Source organism: Eublepharis macularius, chromosome 1 (genome assembly GCF_028583425.1).
Source record: "Eublepharis macularius isolate TG4126 chromosome 1, MPM_Emac_v1.0, whole genome shotgun sequence".
Lineage (NCBI taxonomy): Eukaryota > Metazoa > Chordata > Lepidosauria > Squamata > Eublepharidae > Eublepharis > Eublepharis macularius.
In genome coordinates this window covers 202,469,169-202,490,071 of record NC_072790.1, presented here as the reverse complement: position 1 = coordinate 202,490,071, position 20,903 = coordinate 202,469,169, and the positions used below count along the sequence as shown (strand labels likewise).

Sequence of the window (20,903 nt, the reverse complement as noted above, 5' to 3'; positions counted from 1 at the left end):
CAAAATGAATACGGGAGTAAAATAAAGAGATTGGTCCTTCTCTGTGCAACAGCCCTGCTCCAGTTAAAGTCCTATATGCTTCCAGTGGACAGTTGCAGCTAACGTTTGCTGGATTGTGGCCATGCATTTACCATGCCAGCCATGTTATTTTGGGCAGATCAGTACTAGATAGGAGAAAGGGATTCTGAGAAGTACGCAAAAGAGATAGGAAAAGAAAGGAAACTAAGCCAGAAGAAAAGTTAGTGCAAATAAAAGGAACAATCTTGTAGGAGGAGAAGACTGACATTTTCTGAGAATTATAACAGTAACAACATTAAAATGAAGGTTACAACATAGGGATTGAAATCCTGAGGGCCGTTGCAGTGGTGGTGGCTAACCACTGATGCAAAAACAGTGCCTCTTGTTTTTTTCCTCAGGGGAACACAGAGGGAAATACTAACACACACCCCTCCATACGGCACAGATGGCATAGCAAGTCTACCAGAGTCCATAGCTATTCTGGCAACATCTACCAATCACAGCAACAGCCAATGATGCCCCTATGAGTGGCACACTCAGGTGCAGTGAATCACCAGCCATTTATTCCGCCACTGCTCCCCAACACCACTCCCCCCCCCACCAGACAGGAATGGAAGACCCAGCAACAGCATAACCCCAACAGGGGCACGTGGTCTGAGTGCCTTCCCCAGCTTGTAGGGGAAGAGCGCCCCTGCAGTGGACAGAAAACCCACCCTTTCCCTTGCAATGATGTGACTGGCATTAGAAGTGATGCTCACATGCAGTGGTTCCTGCTCTGAGCCTCACACCTCCTTCCCATAAGCAAGTAAAAATAGAAAGACAAGAAAAGGCACAGGCCAGGTGCAAACCCACACCCCCCACACCCAAAACCAGCATCCTAACCACCAGGCCAAGAGGGCATGTTCAAAGGAGGCATGCTAGCAGTCATCGGGTACACCACAGCAGCCCTGACATCACCACCAGCCAAATGGGGCCAGGAAGAGACTATTGCATAGACAGGCATGGCTCAGTGGATGGGCACCGGGATAACAAAGCCATGGTTCCTGGTTCAGTCCCCACATGAGAAGAGCTGAAAGGCAGACAAGAGCCCCAAAGCTGACATCTTGCCCCTGCAAAGCACAAGAAGGGGAATAGGAAAGCCCAACCAGTGGACCACCCTGGAGAGCCATCATTTTGGCAGGGACTCCGCTCCACAACTCCTCTATGCTGCACCTTTACATCCCCTGCACCACACTGCCAAACTGCATGGCTTATCAGATACCAGCAGCACTGGGGAGGGGAGTGATCAAGAGACTCCTGCCCCTCCCCCCAAGCTCAAGCATCTACACACCTTTTCAGACCACTCACTCATCCATTGTGTAAGCTGAACACAGCAGCCAGCAGAGTGTGTGTGGGAAGGGGGTGGAGGGGAGGTTCAGCCTTCAAGGTGCCACTGGACCTCTGCTGTATTCTGCAGCTGAAAAAGACAGGCACCAGAAAGACCCAACAGCAGCAGTCGCAGCATGGCCGCCCCTGAGTCCAAGCCCACCCTAATAGACATGAAAAGGCAGCTCTAAGGGGAACCCGCATATGGGGGAGAGCGGTGAGGGAGAAAGGGGCATAGAGCTAGTTTCATCTGCTCACAAACAGACAAGGATAGAGCAGTAGAACACCCCAGATTTTATTGAATAGCAAATCGTGATGAGGTCTGATGACCTGGGTTGCCAACTCTCTCTGTCCAGTACTGCACCTATGCTTTTGCAAGCTGCTCCCAGGGGCCATGGGGAGACAGGCTGAGCTCTTCCTATAGCATGCATCTGAGTGAGGTGGACTTGCTAATCAGAAGACTACCAGAGGCAGGATGCTCCATGGGCTGTGCTGGAACCATTGACTGAGCAGTGGCAGGGACTGCACTGGTCATGCTCCCAGATCTCCCTGTTGAATCACCATCTACAAAGATGCTAAACAGAAATATGTGGAGTGATGGCAAACAGCAAAGATGCTGTGGCAGCCACAGCCACACCTGTGGGCTCCAACAGAGTATGCAGTTCCACTCTATGGAGGGGGCTCCATTTAACAGGTCCTCCCAAAGGCGAATTCTGTAGCCCACCAAATGACACTTCCTGATCCCATACTCTGCAACTGCTCTGTTTGCTGCTGCCACCACACCAATCTTGCAAGGCAGTGAGCCCCAGGGTTGGACGCCTGATTCATAGAGCATAGTGAAGCAGCTGCCAAGCCCTCCAAACCACAATGGTGCCCTTTCCCCAGCCTGGAGGGAGTGGGCACCCTAGCAAAGAAGTATGCTAACTGCCCAGTATGGGGTTGCTAGTGTCCCTGCCACCCATCATGGGCATTTCTTCTGGGTACACTTCCCTAGGAGTATGCACCATTGCATGACATGGGGCATGGTGCTGGGAGAGCATTGCTCTGGCCACCCCTGTATACACACACTGTTGGCCTTGAGTGAGGGAGCTGGCATTGTTGAGGCAGTGCCAAGGTTTGTGAGAAGGGTAGGGGCTGGCAGGTGCAGACTCCTGGGCCAGGGCAGTTGGATTTCTGCCCCTGCTCACTTTTCAGTGCATGGTTGCCCCTTTGAGTTGAGCCTCTGGAGATGAGGTGCCTGTTAGGGTTCTGAAATGAGACACGTTAGCCACACAGCATGGATTTTGCTCTCTCCTTTGGGTGTTAGTGCTTTGTGTTAGTCATTGAAGTCTAAAGCTGTGCACTTTAAGTGTGCGTGGCAGAGACCTCTGAGACGGTCCCATGCTGTGTGCCCTACCTACTGGAGCATTCTGCCTGGGTCCATGTAGTGTGTGGGGAGGCTGTGATTGGATGTGAGGGAGGGGGTTTGGCTGGGGAGGGATGATTGGTTGTAGTTGTAGTTGACATCCTCTGTTCTGTTGGGCTCTTTGGCAGGGCTGCATCTGTCTGGGGGTAGGGGATGCTGGGCCTTTTCCGTTGCATGGGCACTATGGGCTATGCTGTGGTTTTTGATGGGATAACTTTCCAGCAGTTTGGCGGGGCTTACCTAACTGGGTTGGCTTAGAGAACGAACTAACTCCTGCCACACCCTGGGTTCACCCCTTTCCCTGCTTGAGCAGTCAACATCTGCACATCAATGTCAGCTCCTAGAATCAAATTTAGAAGCTAACTAGTTTAGTTGCCATAAACCAAGACCTGTGTGTTCTGTCTTGATATTAAATGTAAATAGCATATTGGATCATTATGGTCACTCCAAACCTCATTTCCAGGAGTACTGTATCACTTCAGTGCAGAAAATCAATGCAGTATCATATTTGTAATTATGTAGTATATCAAGGCTTTAAAAACATCTGTGGTAACTCAGACATTATATCTATAGTCATATAGAATGTTATATTGCAATCATCTAATAGCTAATGAAAAAACTAGAAAATAAACCACTCAAGTCTACCACATAATGATTGTGTTCGTACATCTACATTTTAGCACTCCCCTTAGATTTACAAATCCTGGAATCGATGCCTACAATCTTTCATGCCTCGATGTGGTGAAATCAACCTACTTTTACTTTTGGAAGGTTTGCAAGGAAATGTTGATTCACAGTTTGGAGATTTGTTGAAGCAGTCTCCTGACTGGAAATGTGGTGAAGTTGCAGAATTCTTCTTTTAGTACCGTTAAATAAAACCAGGCTACTTAGTGACATTCTGCCTTGAACCAAAATAACTTGCGTTCATTTTAAATAACATTGTGATTCTGGGATCTCTAGTGAAAAATCAGAACTTGTATATTTACTTTTAAATTTGTGAACATGTTCGATTTGAGTGTATTTTTGATATTATCCTTCAAACATCTTTAGCCATAATGGTGTATGAACTGATGTTTAGCATTATGACTAAATTTAGTTTAATCTAGCTCTAGGTCAGCCAGATAAGATATTGTGATGTTTTGTGTTCTGTCTAGCTGAAGAAGATTGGTGGTGGTGGCTTTGGAGAGATTTATGAGGCAATGGATCTCTTGACCCGTGAGAATGTGGCCTTGAAAGTAGAGTCAGCCCAGCAGCCAAAGCAGGTCCTCAAGATGGAGGTAGCTGTCCTAAAAAAGCTACAAGGTAAGAAGTCAACTTGCTCTGGAGAGTAAAGCTTGTGTTCTTTCATCCTGTTTACCTTCTGTATTCCATTTTGTGATAATGCTTTTGACAAAAAAAGGCTAAGTACAAAATATTACTACACTCTGTGTCTTTCTGTGTCTCCGAAGGCATGTCTACACATCAACCTTATATTGGTTTTATACTGCTGACAGCCATGGCTTCCCCTAAAGAAGTAAACTGTAGCTTACTGGGAGTGCTGAGAGTTAGAGCTTTCAGTCTTGCCCCCAGAACTGCACTTCACAGTGCTCTCTGGAGAGAGTTCTTAATGTTGTTTTACACTCTGTGGAATTAAAGTTTGGATTGTAGTAGCACAAGAATTTAAGGCTGCATTGATAAGGACATATTGCTTAAAGAAAATATATACATTTTAAAAATCAGTCAAATTATTAACAACTGTGCTCTTTGGAAGTTCGCTGGAGGAAGATGTCTCTTTGCACTGGTGCTAAGATCCTACAGCACAAAATCCTGCCCTCTTGCAGCACTGAGTTTATTTATTTATCAGGCTTCCCGATGGCGCAAACGCCATTATAAGGGGGGGGGGGTTCACATCGTGATTCCGATCGTGCCCATCTCTACTCAAGACAAGAGTCCTTTTTCTTAGGAGTAGAGATGGGCACGATCGGAATCACGATGTGAACCCCCCCCCCTTATAATGGCGTTTGCGCCATCGGGACTCAGCTAATTGGTTCCGTCCACGGCAACCGATCCAGCGTTCGGGGGGGGGGGCGGCTTGATCAGGGGGGCCATCGTGATCTAATTGGAGAGCCAGACACTCAGGCGCCAATAATCTATTCCCCTAGCAACGGAGCCAGGGGAATGCCTGAGCTGTTTGCACCCTCCTTCTGTCACTCTGGAAAACCAAATGGAAGCCCAGCTTTCCTTGATTAGCAGGCTTCCTTCCAACCATGGAGCAGCAACCCAGGGGAGGGAGGGGGAAGGGGGTGTTCTGAAACCATGGGCACAAAGGTTTTTTGCTTTTTAAAAAAACGGGCCTTTGTAGGAGGAATGGGTGTTTTTCTATCTGTCACTCTCTGCAAAAGGCAGCGCAGGTGGCTTGGAGGCCGCCCGCGCCATTCATCTTTCCCCAGGATAAGGGGCGCGCGGGCAAGCCAGCCACCCCTTATCCTGGGGAAAGGCAAAAGGCAGCGCAGGTGGCTGGGAGGCCGCCCGCACCGTTCGTCTTTCCCCAGGACCAGGGTGGGATCTACAGTTGCCAGCACCCAGGGCAACTGTAGTCAGGCTCTTGCGTGCGCGCGCTCCTGTATCCCCCCCCTGCCCACGTAGCAAGCCGGCTGTTCCGGTGCGCTGCGGAGCTGGCGGCAGCATGAGTGGCTCAGAGGCTGCCCGCGCCGTTCACCTGCCCCGCAAGACAAGGGGCGGCCGGCTTCCCCGCATGCCCCTTGTCCTGGGCAAAGGCGAACGGCGCAGGCGGCCTCCCAGCCTCATGCGCTGCCTTTTGCCTTTCCCCAGGACAAGGGGTGGCCGGCTTGCCTGTGCGCCCCTTGTCCTGGGGAAAGACGAACGGTGCGGGCGGCCTCCCAGCCACCCGCGCTGCCTTTTGCCTTTCCCCAGGACAAGGGGCAGCTGGCTTGCCCGTGCGCCCCTTGTCCTGGGGAAAGGCAAAAGGCAGCGTGGGAGGCTGGGAGGCCGCCTGCGCCATTCGCCTTTCCCCTGGACAAGGGGCGCGCGGGCAAGCCGGCCGCCCCTTGTCTTGCGGGGCAGGTGAACGCTGCAGGCAGCCTCCAAGCCACTCACGCTGCCGCCAGCTCCGCAACGCACCGGCACAGCCGGCTTGCTGCGTGGGAGGGGGGGGCGACCCAGGAGCGCGCGCGCACAAGAGCCTGACTACGGTTGCCCTGGGCACTGGCAACCGTAGATCCGGCCCTGGTGTGAATGTCCCCTCCCTGAGGAGAGGCGGCTCATTGCCGGGTTAAACCCCCCCCGCTCTTTGTGTGTGTGTGTGTGTGAACGTCCCCTCCCTCCCCGTGCCCACCGGGCCTGGCGGCTGCTGCCACCAACCACCGTTCCTATATCACTGAAAACAGCGGGGCGCCCTCCCGCTTTGGCCTCCCCGATTCCCGATTCCGGATCGGAAACGGGACTTGACCGGTTAGAATCGGTGACCTGGGTTCGGCGGCGGCCTGGATCCACGAACGGCTTGATCGGTATTTTTTTTTTTTGGATCGTGCTCACCTCTAGTCTTGAGTAAGAAAACAATATGAACTAAATACAATTATCATCTGCTCTGAGATTGGCTGCTTTTAAAGATAAGATATATATTTTTCTTGGTTCTGGAATACAAATGATGAAGTTAGTGCCGGAAGCAACTAAATAAAAGCAGGAATGGGATATAAAAAGCCTAAATGTTAGTTTCTAGAGAGTTTGTAAAATCAAAATCAAAAAGAGTCCAGTAGCACCTTTAAGACTAACCAATTTTATTGTAGCATAAGCTTTCGAGAATCACAGTTCTCTTCGTCAGATGCATGGAGGGCAAAAAGTTTCTCTTTTTGCCCTCCATGCATCTGACGAAGAGAACTGTGATTCTCGAAAGCTTATGCTACAATAAAATTGGTTAGTCTTAAAGGTGCTACTGGACTCTTTTTGATTTTGCTACTACAGACTAACACGGCTAACTCCTCTGGATCTATGTAAAATCAAAGGGAGCTGGTTAAAAAAAAGTTTAGGAGAGCTGTCCCTCAAATGTTGTTTGCGGCCTGCTCCAAGTTCTTAGGACATATTGCATCCCTACATTATCACTAGCACTCTTATGCTTGATTTCATAAATAGGCACATTGGCAAATATTGTTGAAGTTGTCTGTTTTCTCTCATTAGTCAGTCATACCAAACATCAGTAGAAAAGGCTAGTGTGAAATACCTGGTGATGTCTCCCAGTAGGTAAGGACTAACATGTGTCTGACCAAGATTTAAAGTTTGTTATAGAACGTTATTGCCAAGTTGGTCCAAGAGAATAAGATATACAGACAAGGGGTTTTTGTTGGACTAACTTCTGTGGTGATTCCTGTTACAGAATTCTAAAAGCTGGCATATGCTTATGTTAGCAGAGATTGGTTCAGGTTTTTTTTAAAAAGGTAAATTTACCTGTTTTGTCTTATAAAAGCAGGCTCGCCTACTGCTTCCCACATGTAAAGGCATTTTCCACCTTTGGTGGTAGAGAATGCCCTCAAGTCATAGCTGACTTATAGCGATCTCTAGTGGGGTTTTCATGGCAAGAGCCAAACAGAGGTAGTTTGCCATTGCCTGCCTCTGCAACCCTGGTCTTCATTACTAACCAATTACTAACCAAGGCTGACCCTGCTTAGCATCTGAGATCTGAGGAGATCAGGCTCAGCTGGGTGTGAAGGAGGTAGTTATCAAACCAAGAACAAACCTTTCTGAAGGGTGGTTCAGATTTCATTTATTTTGTGGATTGGGATCAATGTTTTATTTATTCCTTTAAAACATTTATATGCTGCTTCTCCAGAAACCCGCTTGAAGTGGCTCACAAAATAAAAGATAACATCATTAAAATTAACAACCATTAAAAATCAGCCGATAAAACCCAGACGCATAAAAGCACATAAAAGTTTAAACACTTCCAGTCATTGCAGTCCAGATAGGAAGGGTGCTTCAAACTTCAGTGGTTCAGTGGTCCCCAATTATTATAAAACCATAAGTTATTCTGCTGGAGCAGACCACAGTCTGTTCGGTCCAAAGTTCGGTACTATCAGCAGCCTGTCTTTACGGTGCTCCAAAGTGCAGCACAGTCCTTCGTTACTGGCATCTGGTGCTCAGGCATATCCTACTTCTGATTGTGGAGGTTCCATTAACTTTTTATGATTAATAGCCATTAAATGATGTGTTCTTTATGAATTTGGATAATCTTTTTTTCACAGCTTTCAAAGGCATTGTTCATTATTTTCTTCTTGGCGCAATGAATTGTATAAATTAACCATGTATCATACGAAGTAGAACTTTAAATAATTTTCAACTGATGATTTGGAACATAGTGCCTCATCTGCCCTTTCAGAGTAATGGTTTATATAAATGATATAAATCTGGAATTAATTTTCCAAAGTTGTTTGTTTATATTAGCCTTCTGACATCTCTAGAAAGTTAAAAGTGCTGTATCTGTTCCTAGAAAATTTTAGACATAAAACACTTATAATTCATTCTAAGAGGAGAAGTCCCCTTTATTCGCGAATTGTTTATTTTTAAGGACATTAGCTTTATAAACCCTGTGTGATCATCTGTGAGAAAGCAGTTTTCCATTATGAAGCACTTGATTCTAGTGAATGGAGGAAAGGTAATCTGTGAAAGCTTGCAAGGAGTTAGGTGAGAAATATGTCAGATGAGAATCTCAGGATACTTCACGGAGCTGGTTCCTATGCATGTATCTTCTGATATAAGTTCCACTGTATTTGATGGGACTTGCTCCCAAGTAAGCCTACTTTGAATTGCAGCCTCAGTTTCATTGGACCTGGTCTTCATTAATGTAAGCCAGTTATTCCTCCATTGAAGTACCCTGTGCTTTTTGCCTTTCCTTTTGTGAATTCACTGCAAGTGAATTCTGTGTAGCAATAGCAGAATCAAGTTTAAATGGTTTACATGTTAAGGAATTGATGTTAAGCAGAGAGGGGGAAGTTCCAAGAGGAATCTAGCTCCTCTTTTGTCATCTCCTGGTACCTGTGACATCTGCTTATCTTGGGCAAATAAATTCTCATCCTGATAAAATGATTGAATATTACCTGTAAAAAAGTCTCAGACTTTGGCAGATCTCAGTAGGAACAGAATTTGGAATTGAAGGACAACTCCTCCCAAGAGGAGGAGTTCCAGAATTCTGTGTTTCCCTGCACACTTATGGTATGTCTCAGAGAGCTCTCTCAACTGACATGAGATTGTGATGGGATTGGTTATAATGTGGTCTGTGAGGTATGTAGACCCCAACCTATGTGTAAATACATTATAACGTACAGTTTCTTGTGGCAATACATTTGGAGTGAATGAGGTACAGTTCTTAAACTTCCACTGTAAAGTGAGTGAGATCTAACTTTCCATGTTGAGTCTGTGTTGGCTGTAATGCTTCAGTGTCCTAATGAGATAGCTTTCAATTTTTCTACCTCCTGCAAGCCTTCTCTACATCATCTTTGCTACTGAAGGAAATATGCCTATTGCAGAGGATTCTGGGACATGATCTAGGAAGCATGCTCAGTTCGTAAGAGATACTGGCCAGATTTTCTCAGCCTTGTTGTCACCTCACATTAACTGAGCCTTGCTCTGGGATACACCCAGCATCCTAGTGCAAATGCTTGATGAAGGAGAAGCTCAGTAATACACCGACAAGCTTTCAGATAAGTGTGTCTGTCAGTACTAATCATTTCATCGAGGGACTCCAGAGTTCTCTGGAACACAGTTTGAAAATTATCGTGAAGGCAATAAGCTAATTAGGCTTTAATTGCTAATATATCACAGTACTTGTCTTTACTTCTTGCAGGGAAAGATCATGTTTGCAGATTTATTGGCTGTGGAAGGAATGAGAAGTTTAACTATGTTGTTATGCAGCTTCAGGTAAGTCCTTTTGCATTTTTTTCCATCCAGGGTTCCAGAAAAGCATCTTCTAAGTTGCCATTGATGACCAGGAATCAATTCCTAGTGATCATATTTGTGGATATGAGTTCTGGGGAAATAATTTATAGGGATGAGGGGGCTCTTATTTTATGCCAGGCAGAAGAGATGAACCACACAAACCCACAGAGAGGACTTGTGGGGAGGTGTTGGTCTTTTACTTCATGTAGGCGAGAGATGTTTAGAACCTGTGAGGTTCTCCATAAGAGACTGTACAAAAATACCGACAGTCCACCAAGGCTTGCCAAAATAGTGGTGTTCTGTTTTTCCAGTTAGGAAAAAGGGGCAGAACCGCATTCATGGTTTTCCTAAGTAACGAAGCCTTGTGGAAAGGAGAAAGGTTTTTATGTTTCATTTGGAGGGATAATTTGTGGCAATTAACTGAAACCCAACATTGAAACCCAACATTAGTGTTATCTAAAAGCTGGCTATATAAAAGTGCTTGTTTGCTTTGGAATTTTGACTTTGCACCCTGAATCTTTTTTTGGATTGCAGTGCTAGTAAATAATAGTGGAACAGAGATTGGATTTAGATTGTCTGTAGTGCAGTGTCTTGATAATGATGGGATAAGCATCAGGCCTTTTCTTAATATGACAAAAAGCTTTAATTCAGTGATATTCACTCTGTGGCTCCAGAGTCGCATGTAGTTCTTCCCCAGTGTGGTACACTTCCCATGCTCCAGAACAGTGGGCAAGGTAATTGTCCAGTAAGAGTTGTGGTTGACACATGGTTCCCACCTTAAAACAACTGATGCTGGAGGGACTGGAGTATGAGTAAGCTGTGAGCCTCCCTGAGCAGTTGGGCTCGTTCCAGGGATATGTGTGTGTGTGTGTGTGTGTGTGTGTGTGTGTGAGAGAGAGAGAGAGAGAGAGAGAGAGAGAGAGAGTACCACTGCTCTACTTGTTTTCTGTAATAAGAACTCCTGGGCAGAACAGACTTGATTTTCAACCTGAATGGTGATATCTTATTTTCTTTCTCAATTCTAAATTTATTTATTTATTTATTTATAGTCTACCTTTCTCACTGAGACTCAAGGCAGATTACACAGTGTGAGATTAGTACAGTCAATATCAGGAACATTTCCATAAACAATGCCATAGTGTAAATAGGTACAAGTTCACAAAGGCATAACATTAGTAGGAATCCGATACAACATAGTAGTGAGGCGTTTTCTCATATATCTTCCTTATTTTAATGTGACCATCCATGACTCTTCTTTGAATCCCTTCTGAATGAAAATGAACCACTTAGAACTGAATGCAACACTCTAAGTGCACTATGGCAGGGGCTGGCGAAGACATTCTGACACAGAAAATCCAATGTGTATATTCCTCACCCCTAGTAAAAGTAGTAATATTAAATAGCTGAAAATATGCAGCTCTTTAAGAGTGCCCAGAATATTCCACCTGAGGTAACTGCCTCGGTCTACAGAGCAGATACTGTCTGGGAGAGGGCATCTGTGCTTCATACCGTGAGAGTCACATGCCAATCCACATGACTGCCAGGAATGATTGTAGGATGAGGTGCCATTTTGTGCAGCTGCCTGAATTGTGGTGGAGGTGACAAAATCAGTCTCAGTAGTCTGTTCAGTTTTGGAGAAGTGAACATCTTTGCAGAAAATCTGGATGTTTAGGATTGACATCCCTACCCCCAGACTCAGCTCCAGGATCAGAGCCAGAGAAGGAGTAGCTGCTGGGGCACCTGTGCTAGGCAGGCCACGGGGAGATGGGCTGGGCCACGATGGAGCAGCCACAGGAGGCAGAGTTGCTGCTGAGATGTTCATGCTAGATACGCCATGGGGAGATGAGTCAGGCTGGGGCAGTTGCTGAAACAACCCCAACAAGTGAGCTACTGGGAGAACCAACAGCAGAAGCCAAGAGGGAAGGAACTGCAGCTGAGCTTGCAAGAGAGTTGGTAGGTTCCACAGATCCCCAAGGAGGAGGCAATGGCAGAAGAAGAGGAGAAGCACGGTCTGGCTCTCTGTGGTAACAGGCAGGCCCACCACAGGAGTTCAGGTTCAAGATATGCCATCAGGAGGTTGGAGGGGGCGGGGAGCAGTGGCACCAGCCTCCTTAGGCCTACATGGGCTGACGAAGAGCTTTAAGGGAAACCAGGAAGAGAGGGCAGAGAGGGATGAGGCCAGTTCGAAGCTCTATTGGCCCTGAGTCCTCCTGACAATCTCTAGGGCTTGGTCACTAGGCAAGAAAGAGTGGGAGAGCTCGGATGTCCCATCCCCAGAACACCCTTTAATAAATAAATGATGCCAGGAAGACCTGGGGAGGAAGATCCAGACCACTTCCATAAGGTACTGGGAGAGGCAGGTGGCTTGAGAAGGAGAGAGAGCAAGGAGAACCTCCCAAATCCTCCTCTCTGTAGTGTGAGGCTCATCCATGGCTTGGCCAAAAAAGGGACGCTGGAGGATGCTATAGCCCTAGACTCCAACCTAATGCAGGGGAAGTCTGACACTAGAGAAATGTATGACATCTAATTTCTACTGATTTCAGTGATGGAGGCTGAGTACAGCTCTGGAAATGTGTGGACTATATTTACTCCCCATCCTATTCTCCATAAATTTGCAAATACTCTCTGTGATGTTTCCTGATAGCTCTAACAGAGCCTGCTGTCTGATGCAGCTGGACAGATTTATATAAAAAGATTTATAAGCTCCCAAAGCTAGTAAACGGAAAAAAGAAAGAAGGAAATGTTGATTTCCCCAGTCTATTTACAGGAATCGTAAGAGTTATTGAAGTAAAGCAGGAACTAAGTTCTCAAGCAGATAATGTAGTTTATTTCTGTAAATTGAACTGTTCATTTTAAAGCACATGACTACATAGCCAACGAGGCTCCTGGATGAATGTGAATATGGAACATTGATACTCTTAATTGCTTAAGTTTGTGTTCTGGGAATATCGATAGTGTGTTCTACTAATGTTTTCTGTTATGGCAATTTAGAAAATTGAATTGCCTTTCTAACTCTTGGTAGACCTGCACAACCAAGGCAACAGTAATTTTTCTTGTCAGTAAAAGGGTTTTCATTGGTGTCTGCTGCACTGAAGTTTGATATTCAATCAATTCATTGTACTATGCTGAGTGGGGAGCCAACTGACTGCCTGACTTACTGATCTGATGATGAAAGGAGGAGGGTGGATCCAGTTGTAAGCCTCCAAATAGTCAAAACGTCATGAAACCAGAGACCATATAATCTTTAGTAGGGAGTTACTAAATAACAGGTGCCCAGAAGGGGGATGAGAACTTAGGCTAGCAAACCGAAGTTGAGTTGAGAAGTTTGGAGAGGGTCCATGGCTAGGGCTGTTCTGCAGCTGTCTGTTTGTTCTGAAGCCCCTAATGGGGGCAGGAAATGCCCCACCCCCAGTTCCCATTGCCTGCCACTGCTTCAAGTGGCTGCAGCAGTGTTGTATCTAGCATTACGTTACTTCCAGTAAAAACCTGGAAGTGACATATGGTAGCTCTCAGATTTCAGGAGCTACCCTATGTCACGTTTAGGTTTTTATCAGAAGTGACAGCCAATGTCACAGCCCCTCATATCCCCACCCACAATCCTCCCACCTGTTGCCAGGCACTGCTTGGCAACTGTAGTCATGCCTCAGTGGTAGAGCATTTGCTTGACACAGAGATGGTCCTCCTGGGCCCAGTCCTCAGCATCTTCAGGTAAAAGGATCAAATGGTAAGTGACGCAAAGGGTCTCTTTAGAGACCTTTAAGAGCCACTGCCAGTCTTAGTAGACAGTACTGAGCTTGATGGACCAAGGATCTGATAAGGCAGCTTTATGTGCTCATGTGAATTCGAGGGCCCAGGATCAAAACCTTGCCTCTCTCCTGAGCCTACAAGTACATCTGTACACTATAACTGCTGTTGCTAATTGCCTTTGTTGACCCACAACCATCTAGTTTTGATGCCATCTACTGGCTGCTGTTTTCTGATTGTCAACCAAGACTGCCTCTCAGGTCAGGAAATTTGGGCTGTCAAGGGCTAAAGAAACAGGAAACTTCTCTCTGATGCAAAACAAGAATGGCTATTTATTACCAGGCCCACTTGGGTCTCACTCTCTTTTTCCAGGTTCTGACATTTGGGTTGAATGGATGATGCTGATCCAAATGCCCACATTGGGATAGGATCATAATTGAAATATGTTAAAATCCAGTTGTATAATTGCAACGGACAAAGTCAAGTCTGCCCCCTTTTTCAATATCTGCCAATCCCATCCGAACCCTTGTGGCAAGGCAGAGAAGCCTGCAGTGACCAATTAGGGCCTTTGGAACTCTCAGAGGGAGACAGGAGCAAGGAAGTGGGCAGAATTAAAAGGATGTTTAAACTGATTTTTAATTGGATAGGCTTTCTCTGTTATCTAGCAGGTTAGGGATTATGCTTTCCCAGAGTCTCTTCAAAGGGAGGAATAGTGGGTTAGTGTGTTAACCTGTGGTGAGCCACACTATTTTAAAGTTCTTTCTTGGGTAGAGAAAGCTATGTGACAGGCTGCAGTGTGTAAGAGTACAGCTTAGGTGCTGCTGTGGGCAAAGTTAAGAACCCTGAGGGGAAAGTCCCTTTAGTTTTCATTCAGAAACAGTGGACTGTTTCTGGTACTCTCTCTACTTTGACACAAATTACTAATTGCTGTAAGAAACTGTATCCTTGACTCTTGGCTATCGCAGAATGCTACCGTTTAAAGTGTTGAGAGTCCACTATTTATTTCCCTTCCCAGTAAAATAAATTTGTCCAGTTTGTGTTTTAATTCTCTGTTTTCCTTGAGGGAGGTCTACCAAGGCAGGGCAGAGGAGGTCCAGTATCAAAATCATAAATCACCTTGGCATTAATATTTTTAATAGGGCCAAGGGCTGGCAGGCCAGTAAATAAAGTTCATAGTGATTTCTTTATCAGCAGGGCTTCATACATATGGCACACAGAGAAGTGTGCTGTTGGCTTTACTCTTCATTATAATATAAGTAATTATTGTCATGCTACCATAAAGAGGGCTGGGGCCTTGTACTGAGGATGTGCTTTCCCACCAAAAAAGGAGAGTCTTGCTTATGGCTCTTCAATGCCCCTAAGGCTACTACCATAATCGAACTGTAATTTCATGTACTCCTGCATGAAGCTACTGAGGGCAACTGGATGAAGGTTTTTAAGACAGTTAAGTGGTGTTTTGGACAAAAATGGGTTTATCAAATCAACCCAGCTTCTACTTCAGGCTGCTGTCTGGCAAGTGATTCTCAGTCAGAGAAGCCCAGAAGGAGGTAGAAATCCTAAAGGCTCTATGGAAAATTTTTACCTTTTGTGTGTGTGTATTTTTTTAAAAAAATCTTCACATTTCTCTGGAGCTGTGCATGCAGGGCCACAATTTTGACAGAACAAAACTTTTCTAAGCAAATTTTGCTAAGTTTTAAGTTATCATCTCCCTTATGGATGGTTACTGAGGGTTCTTCTAAGCATTAGGTTGAGGATCACTGTCTTAGAGCCATTAGCCACAGTTTTTCACATGTTAAAGAGCCCTGAATATGCTTCCCTGACATGCAGTACAGCAATAAATTTGTATGGTACTTTATTGCCTTGGAAGAGTTGGTTTCAGGGCTTTTTAAATTGTATGTGCAGATGAGCCCTTCAGTTTTTGGGACCAACATGTTTTGTCAGTCAATACCATTTTCTTTTCCCATGCAGATACTTTTTGTAATACTGTATTAAATGATGTATGCAAAATTTCCCTGGACTTGTATGAAACTAGACCTGTAGGTGCCAATGTTGACTGATACTTTGCATTTGTGATAAACCATCACAGATCAACCCTCTCAGGAAGACAAAAGTTTCATATCGAATTTTTAATAATGAAATAATGGGATATAACACATTGTCTGCATGTATAAACCAGCTCTAAGTTTAGTGATAATCTTGCTTAGGAAAAGAAAGTTAATATATAACTCTGAATACAGTAAAGCACAAAATTATTAGTTTCTACAGGGCAACTATTCTGTTTTGTATGTATAGCTATGTATAGCTTTTGTATGTATAGCTTCCCATATGCTATGGGAAGGTAGAGAAGGATATGTTCCTATGAAATAGGATCTAATTCTACGTATTTTTGTAGTTGAGGATTGGGACAAAACAGTATATATTTGAGTTGTTAAGCAGAATTTACAAATGAATCTGTTTGGAATGTTTTGATTCTGAGTAGGAGAAACACCAGACAGGAAAGACTATACTTCCTATTGAATACTCTTAGACTGCTTATAGCCTTCTAAACTCTCTGGGGACCAGGTCCAAGAGAGGAGAAACCACTGTTGCCAATATCTGCAAGTCTGATTATTGGATGCTGTGTTTGAAGATGCATCATCATTTGCCTTTTTTGGTTATTAATGTGACATAAAAAAGTGGATATTGTGTTTTTAATTAAGATTCATTCTTTGTGTGTGGTTAGTCAAGAAGCAAGTATTGTTTTGGAATTAGGTGAAAATAAATGGCTAAGTTCTCTTTTGGCAGAAAGAATAACTGTGATGGTCAAGATAAAAAGAGGAAGAGTTAGAGTGAAAGTTCAGTGACTTATTTTTATTTATTTATTTAACTTATCTAAAACATTTGTAAGCTGCCTTTCGAGTCCCCAAGGCAGCAAACATTAAAACATTAAAAAATGTAAAATGACATTTAAACAATTTTAAAACAACATTTAAAATAGTATAAAAATAATTCAATAATACATACATGCAACACCAAGAACAAGGAGGAGGGCTGATAAGAGTTATTTTGACCATATTATATTTGATTTGGAGACAGAGCATACCACACGTAGGTAGTGGTTTGGCAGGGAGGGAGGGATGGGGGCTACAAAAGTGTGTATGAAAAAGTGCCACAACCAAGAAGTAAATATTTGTACCATTAGTATTTAAAACCATACTCCTAGAAATCTTAAAGCACTGATCAAGAGGGAGGAAGTTCAAGAAATCCCCAATGATAAAGAAAGGGTTTGATGAGAGACAAATCTGTGGGAGATCTATGCGTAGGTGTCTCCTAATCACATCTAATTTGGTCCTGAGAATTACATTTGTATCATTCAAGACCAACAGTTTAACCTAGGGTTGCCAGATCCAGATTGGGAAATTCCTGGAGATTTGGAGGGTGGAGCCTGGAGAGGGCAGAATTTGGGGAAGGGAGGGGCCACAGCAAGGTATAATGCATTAGAGTCCATCCTCCAAAGCAGCCGTTTTCTCCAGGGAAACTGATCTCTGTCACCTGGAGATCAGTTGTAGTTCTGGGAGATCTCCAGTCATCACCTGAAGGCTGGCAACCCTAGTTTAGCCACTTAGATCACCATACACTTGGGGCCTAATTTAATTAACTCTTGGGGTTTTTTGCCATTGGGGCAAGCCATGATTTACAGTGGCATGTTTGCTGCAGTGATCTTTTCACCTCCAAATACACTGTAGATATGTACCATGGAGCCATGCCCATTTGTAGCTTCCTAGTGAGTCTCCCCTGCATTTGTAGCTTCCTAGTGACTGGAGATGTGTCTCCCCTGCACCTGTTGTATCCCTCCACAAAGATCTCTTGTATAAATGCAGAAAACACTCCTGAAGCCATTTTGTGTGAATCAGCCCTTCTGTCCTAAATAGGGTTGCCAGCTCCAAGTTTGGAGATTCCTGGAGATCTGGGGGGCGAAACCTGGAGAAAGTGGGGTTTGGGGAGGGAAAAGACCTTGGCATGGCATAATTCCATAGAGTCCACCCCCCAAAGTAGCCATTTGCTTCAGGTGAATTGATCTCTGTGGCCTGGAGACCAGTTGTAATTCTAGGAGATCTCCAGCCACTACCTGGAGGCTGGCAACCCTAGTCCTAAACAATCTTGTTTGTCTTGGTTTTGCCCAAATGTATTTGAGTGTTCTCTCATAGGCACGCTCCCTAATATAGCTAGTCCTAGCTCAGCCTAATGTGCACTGGGTCTGTTTTCACCCATGATAGAATGTTCAGATGACCACATCTCCACACTGAATGCACAAGCACTTGGAATGCTAAAAATGTCAGTCCAGAGCAGAAAACAGAATTATCCTTGAGCTATGAATTAAATGAAGCAACGTTGTTGTTCTTGCCTACATACTAGTAATGTAAAGCCAGTATGCAACTGTTTCAGGGCCGGAATTTAGCAGACCTCAGAAGAAGCCAGCCACGGGGAACCTTTACACTGAGCACAACTCTTCGATTAGGCAAGCAGATTCTAGAATCCATAGAAGCCATTCACTCAGTGGGATTCCTGCACCGGGACATCAAGCCTGTAAGTTTCTAATTATTTGTTTTTCCTGTTGTTGGTGTTATCTTATCAAAGGAGTTTGCCATTCATCAAGCAAAGTTGTCCTCATGATTGGAAAACCAGGTAGTTATGTAAAGAATACACTTGGACTATTGTAACATGCTCTGCATGGTAATGGCCCTGAAAATGATCTAGGAACTTTAGCTAGTGCAAAATGCTGTGGCTCATTTACTATCTGGAATTAGCTGTGATTCACACATTACACCATTTTTAAACTTATTCCATTAGAACCCTAATTGTTTCTGGGCCTGATTTAAAGTGCTGGTTATCTGGTTATGTCCTATAAAGCTCCTCTCGTAGCCTCCACATATCTTCAGGACCACTTCTCCTGATATACTCCTGATATACTCCTGGGTAGCAGTTTTACTCATGAGTAGAGATGGGCATGAACCAGAAAAAAAAAAGAACCATGTGGTTCGTGGTTTGTCACAAATCATGAACCACGAACTTTCACAAACCTACCCCGGTTCACAAAGTGGTTAGTTTTGGTTTGTAAAAATGTCACTTCTGGGCCAGCAAATTACCACTTCTGGGGCAGCAGAAGGTCTTCTGAAAGCCCAACCCCTGTTGTCTAGGAAACTGATTGATTGGCACCAGACTCTCTGTAGTGACAAACCAAAAAATGTACCAAACGAACCACCCTAAAGTTGCAGCAGTTCATCAGAAATGGGCTCTGATGAACCACTGGTTCGTGAACCATGAACTGGCCTGGTTTGTGACGAACTGTGGTTTGTATTTCAGTTCATGCCCATCTCTACTCATGAGATGAAGGCCCAGTTAAAGTGGCATCATGCAGGTGGTTTAGATCAACATCTACCGATTATTAGCAGTGACTCCTGTGCAGTGGAATAGCCCTCCTGTGCAAGTCAGGAAGGTTTCCATATTATTAGCATACTGTCAGTATTTATTTATTAACATTATTTATAGTCTGCATTTCTCACTGAAACTCAAGGTGGATTACACAGTATCATAGTGCATTTTTCCAAGTTTTAACCAATAACAACAACAACGTGCTTATATACTGCCCTTCCAGACACATTAATGCCACACTTAATAACACACTTAGAGTGTTATTATTGGTCCCACAATACAGCTGGGGGAGAACTGGCTTACCCAAGGCCACCTGCTGAGCTCATTACAGTAGTGGGAGTCAGAATGAGCAGAGTGCTGATTCTCAGTCCTCCCACTTAACCACTATGGTGTAGCAGCTCTTACTATGCTACAGCAGTTATGGATGACAAAGGTGTGTCAAGCAAGTTTCAATCTATGTGGTCAAGAAAGGCCATAAGGCTACTGCGCTACATCCTCATCACAATGTAGGTCATGTATTTTTTTTTGTTCTTGTTAAACAGTGTCTAGAACAGTTTTTTTCCCTTTAAAAATAAAGAGAAGCAGTCCTTGGCAGCACTTACTGAAAACGTGATATAATGAAGTAATGAAAACAGAACCCCTTCTCAGGAAGGATGATGGGTTGGAATGAGAAAAAGTAATAGGCAAACCCAAACTAGTGTAAACTGTGGAATTGTAGCATTTTAAATTTGGGGAAAGAGTGTTGGATGGACAGATGAATTTCGCTGCAGTTTCGCAAGTCCTTATAGGAAATTACTGATTTAAGTATAATAATATTGGTAACTGGAATTTAGCACTAAATGGTGAATTTGTTATAAGTAGTGAATTAGTTCTGACTTACTAACTTTAAAAAAATTCTGTTGCATTTGTCTAGTCCAACTTTGCCATGGGACGCCTGCCCTCAACTTATAGGAAATGTTATATGTTAGACTTTGGTCTGGCCCGGCAGTATACCAATACCAACGGCGAAGTCCGACCTGTAAGTGATGCCTTTTCAAATTCTGCTGCCATTTAGGTAATGGGATTTTAAAGCCTATTATGTTGTTAATTTATGGTTGCAATATTGTTAACTGCTGGTTGGGCATGCACTTTCATTGGGATGGACATTGAACATGATGGATCCTTCTTGTTGTGATAGTGAGAATATATTTCTTTTCAAATCATAGTGTATTTCCATATATGTTTGTGTCGGTTAGTGTCTTGAGTCAGTGTTATTTAAATTGTCTTCATTGTTCTGAAATTTTTACTTGAGCCCTTTAAAAAATGGGTATTGAAAGTGTAGATAATGTAGGTGTAGATATATTTTTCTTATATCCACTTCCCTTAAAACTTTGAGAATGTGGTGTGTAAAATCATGTGTATTGAACTTCTGGTCATTCTACCTTCCTTATTTTTATGACATGTATTTGAAAGGAAGAATACTACATCTCACTTTTTTCCAGATATAATATATGCCATAAAAACTTGTTGCAGCAGTGTAGAAATACTTGTGCTGCTGTGAGTAAATAAAAAAAAATGGCATCAACTTAAATAAAAATTGGAAGTGGGGGGAAACAAACCCGGAGGTGTGTTAATGTTTATATTGAAAGGGAAATTTTCTGGTAGCGATATAATGATGATCACATTCTCTTGCAAAATTGTTCTGTTTAATGGCATAGTTATATGAGTGGCAGCATCCATGTTTTCACACCAGCTATTTAGTCTGGAATACATTTAATATCTTCCCTCAATTTTTATGGCAAATCCTGAGTTAATTGTCAATTTGTTAGTGTTCCATCTTTTTTCCAGATCTTTTCTGTAATTTGATTAAAAGTGCTACTGAGGCTTCCCAGGGCTAGCTACTTTAAATTTTCCTTCTTGCCTCAAGTGATATTACTGAATCAGTTGTGTTCCGTTGGGTGAAGGGGGCAGGCTTTAATTACAGTTGTTCCTTAATATCTTGAGCAGAATAACACCTGGCTCCCGTCTGTTTTACTCTCAGGGATATTAAAGACCT

The 20,903-nt window shown here is 43.9% G+C and overlaps 1 protein-coding gene across 1 annotated transcript in view; it reads left to right on the top strand.

The window, feature by feature from the left end:
• TTBK1 (tau tubulin kinase 1) overlaps positions 1-20,903 on the top strand; it is a 137,381-nt gene that overhangs the window by 34,631 nt on the left and 81,847 nt on the right. Inside the window, exons 2-5 of the mRNA XM_054994565.1 lie at positions 3,943-4,090; positions 9,621-9,694; positions 17,882-18,022; positions 19,782-19,886. Coding sequence (XP_054850540.1) covers positions 3,943-4,090; positions 9,621-9,694; positions 17,882-18,022; positions 19,782-19,886 — 468 coding nt within the window. The remainder of the gene's footprint in view (positions 1-3,942; positions 4,091-9,620; positions 9,695-17,881; positions 18,023-19,781; positions 19,887-20,903) is intronic.